The 5,668-nt window shown below is 66.6% G+C and overlaps 1 protein-coding gene across 1 annotated transcript in view; it reads left to right on the top strand.

Annotated features, from left to right (window-relative positions):
- Positions 1-1,416, top strand: part of EPHX3 (epoxide hydrolase 3) — a 6,582-nt gene extending 5,166 nt beyond the window's left edge. Inside the window, 1 exon segment of the mRNA XM_074854839.1 lies at positions 1,155-1,416. Within this exon segment, the coding sequence (XP_074710940.1) occupies positions 1,155-1,383 (229 nt within the window). The 3' untranslated portion in view covers positions 1,384-1,416.
- Positions 1,417-5,668: the final 4,252 nt, after the last annotated feature.

Below are 5,668 nucleotides of genomic sequence, written 5' to 3'. Positions count from 1 at the left end.
TCTGCACCTCCCCAACCCAAGAAGCTCCTCAAGAACCACTTGAGGAGCCTCAACCAACCCCAAGGTTGGGATGGGGGGGTGGTCCCCCTGCCTTGTCCCCAGTTTTGGGGTGGTGGCCTCACCTGGACCTTCTGTCCCCCTTGGTGGCCCCAAAGCTGGTGAAGACCTTCCTGAGGGGCCCGTGGACGGGGATCCAGGACCCGGCGCACCGGCTGACGGAGCAGGAGGTGGACGCCTACATCTACGGCCTCTCCCAGCCGGGGGGGCTGAGCCCCCCCATCCACTACTACCGGAACCTCTTCCAGTTGGGTGGTCTTGGGTTGGGTGGTCTTGGGTTGAGTGTTGAGGGTTGGGTGCTCCCATTTGGGGTGCTGAGGTTGGTGGGATCCCATTGGGGTGCTCCCATTTGGGATGATCCCAGTTGGGTGCTCTTGTATTGGGTGTTGAGGGTTGGGTGCTCCTGGTTGGGGTGCTGGGGTTGGTGGGATCCCATTGGGGTGCTTCCACTTGGGATGATCCCAGTTGGGTGCTCTTGGGGTGGATGTTCCTGCCTGGGACAATCCCAGTTGGGTGCTCTTGGGGTGGGTGCTCCCATTTGGGATGATCCCAGTTGGGTGCTCTTGAGTTGGGTGCTCTTGGGGTGGGTGCTCCCATTTGGGATGATCCCCGTTGGGTGCTCTTGAGTTGGGTGTTGAGGGTTGGGTGCTCCTGGTTGGGGTGCTGGGGTTGGTGGGATCCCATTGGGGTGCTCCTGCCTGGGATGATCCCGGTTGGGTGCTCTTGGGGGTGGGTGCTCCCACTTTGGGTGCTCCTCTTTGGGATGATCCCACCGGGGCTGCTCCCCCTTGGGGTGCTCCCACTGGGGGTGCTGCTTTTTTGGGGGATCCCTTTTGGGTGCTCCCATTTGAGATGATCCCATTGGGGTGTTCCCATTGGGGTCCCCCCATTTTGGGGTACCCCCATGGGGGTGCTCCAATTTTGGGGTGCTCTCTTCGGGGTTCTCACTGTTGGGGTGCTCCCATTGGGTGCTCCCCTTGGGGTCCCCCCATCTTAGGGTGCTCCCATTGGGGTTCTCCATATTGGGGAGCCCCCATTGGGGGCCCCCACCTCAATTGGGTTCCCCCCCTCCTAACCCCTCCCCCCTCCCCCTCCAGGGACACCCCGATCCCCCGCGAGCCCCCCCCGCCCCCCACCCTCGTGCTGTGGGGCACCCACGACGCCTTCCTGGACCCCCGCCTGGTGTCCTGCCTGCACCGCTGCCTGCGCCCCTCGGCCCGCCTCTGCCTGCTGCCCGGCGCCAGCCATTGGCTGCCCGAGGACCAGCCCCGCCCCATCGCCCACCTCATGAGGGACTTCCTGGGTGGGGGGGACCAGCACCCATAGCCGCACCCATGGGTGCTCCCCCCGCCTTCGGGTGGGGAGGCGGGTTGGGGAGGGGGAGCTGGGGTGGGGCAGGGGGAGTTGGAGGGGGACCCTCAACATCTGGGAGGGACCCTCAACATCTGGGGGACCCCAATATTGGGGGGGGGACACGCCAAGATCTGGAGGGGGACCCCAACACGTAGTGGGGACACTGGTGGTTGGTGGGACCTCAACATCTGGGTGGGGGTAACAGGTCTTTGGGTGAAGGCCCCAACATCTGGAGGGGAACCCCCACATCTGGAAGAGCACCCCAACATCTGGGGGGACCCTCAACATCTGGGGGACCCCAATATTGGGGGGGGGACACGCCAAGATCTGGAGGGGGACCCCAACACGTAGTGGGGACACTGGTGGTTGGTGGGACCTCAACATCTGGGTGGGAGTAACGGGTCTTTGGGTGAAGGCCCCAACATCTGGAAGAGCACCCCAACATCTGGGGGAACCCTCAACATCTGGGGGGACCCCAATACCAGGGGAGGACCCTACGGTCTGGAGGGGGACCCCAACAAGTGGGTGTGGACACTGGTGGTTGGTGGGAGCTCAATGTCTGGGTGGGGACACAGGTCTTTGGGTGAGGTCCCCAACATCTGGAGGGGGACCCCAACATCTGGAGGGCCCCAGATATCTCAGGGGACCACAATATGTGGGTGGGGACCCCTAGATCTGGAGGGGGACCCCAACATGTAGAGGTGGGGACACTGGTGGTTGGTGGGACCTCAACATCTGGGTGGGGATGGGGGGTCTTTGGGTGAGAGCCCCAACATCTGGGGGAACCCTCAACATCTGGGGGGACCCCAACATCTGGGGGGACGCCAAGATCTGGAGGGGGAGCCCAACACGTCGGTGGGGACGATTGTTGGTGGCACCTCAACATCTGGGGGGACCCCAACATCTGGAAGGGGACCCAAGATCAGGGTGGGGACCCCAAGATGGTGGCGGGGACCCAAGATCGGGGTGGGGCACCCCGACGTCTGGATGAGGCTCCAACATCTGGAAGAGGACCCCAACATGTGGGTGGGGACCCCAAGGTCTGGGTGGGGACACCCAACATCTGGCGGCAGCGCCCCCAGTGTCACCCTCTGTCCCCAAGTGCCTTTGAATAAAGTTGGGTGTCGACAGCAGGTGGGTGCTGTTGGGGGAGGGGACACTTGGGGACACCCCTCCCCCACCCCGTGGGACAAGGGGGTGGGTGCTGCGCTCGCGGTGCCAGCGTGAGGCCAAGGCACCCATGGGTGACAGTGGCAGGTCCCAGGAGGCACTGCCAGCACCCATGGGTGCTGGTGTCATGTCCTGGGTGCCGGTGGCAGCACCCATGGGTGCCAGCGCTGACCCCGGGTGACAGTGTGAGCACCCATGGGTGCCAGGTCCCAGGTGGCAGACCTAGCACCCGTGTGTGCCAGTATCACGTTGTGGGTGGCACTGCCAGCACCCATGGGTGCTGATGCCATGTCCTGGGTACCAGTGACAGCACCCATGGGTGCCAGTGCTGACCCCAAGTGACAGTGTGAGCACCCATGGGTGCCAGTATCATGTTGTGGGTGTCACTTCCAGCACCTGTGAGTGCTGGTGCCATCTCCTGGGTACCAGTAGCAGCACCCATGGGTGACAATGTCTGGGCCGGAGTGGCAGAGCCAGCACCCATGGGTGCCAGCACCAAGCCTGGGTGCCAGTGCCAGTCCCCGGGTGCCTCTGCCAGCACCCATGGGTGCCAGTGCTGCCTCCTGGGTGACAGAGCCAGCACCCATGGGTGCCAGCACCAAGCCTGGGTGCCAGTGCCAGTCCCCAGGTGCCTCTGCCAGCACCCATGGGTGCCAGTGCTGCCTCCTGGGTGACAGAGCCAGCACCCATGGGTGCCAGCACCAAGCCTGGGTGCCAGTGCGAGCACCCCTGGGTGCCAATATCACATGTGGGTGGCACTTCCAGCACCCATGGGTGCTGGTGCCCTCTCCTGGGTGCCAGAGCCGGCACCCATGGGTGTCAGTACAAGCTCCCAGGTGTCACTGCCAGCACCCATGGGTGCCGGTGCCAGTCCCCGCGCGCCAGAGGCAGCACCCATGGGTGCCAGCGCCCAGCCGAGCCTCAGGAATGTTCCCGGGCGACTTTGCTTCTCTTTTTTTTTTTTTTTTTTTTTTCTTTTTTTTCTTTTTAATAATTTTTTCAGGGGGGGCAGAACCAGAAAAACCCGCCGGGGTGGGGGCGGGGCCGTGCCCTGGTGGGGGAGGGGAGGGGGGTGGGGGTGGGGGTGGGGGGTCCCCCTGCTCGGGGCCCCCCGCGCTGGCGCCGGGCCCGGCAGCTGCTGGGAAGGGGGGGGGGGGGGCAACAGCTGCACGCCCCTCCCCCACCCTGGGGGACCCGGGGAGGGGGGGGGAGGGGCGCGGGGGGCGGGGCCGAGTGGGCGTGTCCCGCGCCTTGTCCCCGCCCCGCGGGCGTGTCGCGGGGGGGGGGGAGGGGGGGGCGTGTCCCCGGCAGCGGTCGGCGGCTCCGTCTGGCGGGGCCGGAGCGGGGCTGAGCCGGGCCGGGCTAAGCCGGGCCGGGCTAGGCCGGGCCCCGCTGCCGCCATGGGCCGGGGGGGGCCCCGGGGGGGGCGAGGGGGGGGCCCCGGCGCTGCTGCTGCTGCTCCTGCTGCCACTCGGGGCGGCCTCAGGTGAGTGGGGTGAACTGGGCTTAACTGGGTCGGGACTAACTGAGCCGGGACTAAGTGGACGGGAGTAACGGGGCGGAAGGGGGAGGCCGGGGCTGAGTTAAGCGGGACTGAGCTGGGTCGAGTTGAGCCGGACTAAGGTGAACGGAGCGGAGTTGAGCCGGACTAAAAGGCGAACTGAGCGGGGCTAAACTGAGCTGAACCGAACCGAGCTGAGCTCAACTGAGCTGAACTGAATCGAGCTGAGCTCAACCGAGCTGAGCCGAACCGAGCTGAGCTCAACTGAGCTGAACCGAATCGAGTTGAGTGAAGCCGAGCTCAGCCGGGACGAACCAAGCTGGGATGAAGTTGGCTGAGTCGGGACTAATCGAGCCAAATTGAGATGAACTGAGTTAAACTGAGTCGAACCGAGCTGGGCCGGGTTGAGTTAAGCCGGACTGAGCTGAGCCCACCAGAGCTGAGCTGAGCTGAACCACACTGGGCTGAGTTAAGCCGGGCCGAACCGGGCTGAGCTGAGCTCAGCCGGGCTGAACCGAGCTGGATAGAGCTAAGCCAAGCTGAGCCGAACTGGGCTCAGCAGAGCTGAGCAGAGTTAAACCGAGGTGGTCTGAGCTAAGCCGAGCCGAATCGGGCCGAGCTGAGCTGGGCTGAACTGAGCTAAACCAGGCTGAGCTGAGCTGAGTTAAGCCGAACCGAGCCGGGGGGGGACCGGGACCATTCAGGACCGAGCCAAGCTGAGCCGAATCGTGCCGAGCTTAAGCCGAGTTTAGCCGAACCGGGCTGGGAGGGGGGTCGGGAGCAGCTTTAGCTCCCCGGGAACGACCCGAATGGGGCCGGGGTTGGGGGCGGGGGGGGGGGGGGGGGAAGGGGGGGCGGAGCCCCCACGGTCGGTCCCGGTTTAGTCCCGGTCGGTCCCGGTTTAGTCCCAGTTTAGTCTCGGTTGATCCCGGAGGGTCCCGGGATGGGGGAGGGGCGGCGCGGCCGCACTTTGGCGGCGCGGAAAAAGTTTGGAGAGACGGGGGGGGGGAGGGGCGGAACCGGGGCTAAACCGGGACTAAACCGGGACTAAACCGGGCCCAAGTGGGCTCAACCGGGACCGACTGGGCTCGACCGGGCTCAACCGGGGCGGGCGGGGGGGGGAGCGGCCCCGGGACCGGGAGAGGGGAGGGGGATGGGAGGGGGGACCGGGACCGTGGGAAGGTGGGGGAGGGGTGGGGGGGGGGACCCGGACCCCGTTTGGGGGGGGGGAGGGGCGATCCCGGGGCCGGGGGGGGGGAGGGGGGGTGTTGGCGGGACCGTGGGAACGCGGGGGACGGGCGGGGGGGGAGGGGCTTGGGGGGGGGAGGGGGGGCAGTAGGGGGGGGGAGGGGCCGGGCCGTGGGAACGGGGCTGGGGGGGGAGGGGAAAGGGGGGGTGGGGGGCAGCGATTTGGGGCGCGGGGATTTGGGGAGGGGGGAGGGGGGAGGGGGCTGCTGTGCCCCGCGGTGCACGCTGGGATGGGGGGGGCGGGGGGGGCGGGGGGGGCAGTGACTCTGGGTGCAGCGGTTTGGGGGGGGGGTGCAGGGATTTGGGGCGTTTCACGGGGATTTGGGGCGCAGGGAGCCG

The sequence above is a fragment of the Strix uralensis genome, chromosome 38 (assembly GCF_047716275.1).
Source record: "Strix uralensis isolate ZFMK-TIS-50842 chromosome 38, bStrUra1, whole genome shotgun sequence".
Taxonomy (NCBI): domain Eukaryota; kingdom Metazoa; phylum Chordata; class Aves; order Strigiformes; family Strigidae; genus Strix; species Strix uralensis.
Note: the sequence above shows the minus strand (reverse complement) of the source record. Positions and strands in the feature narration are given on the sequence as shown.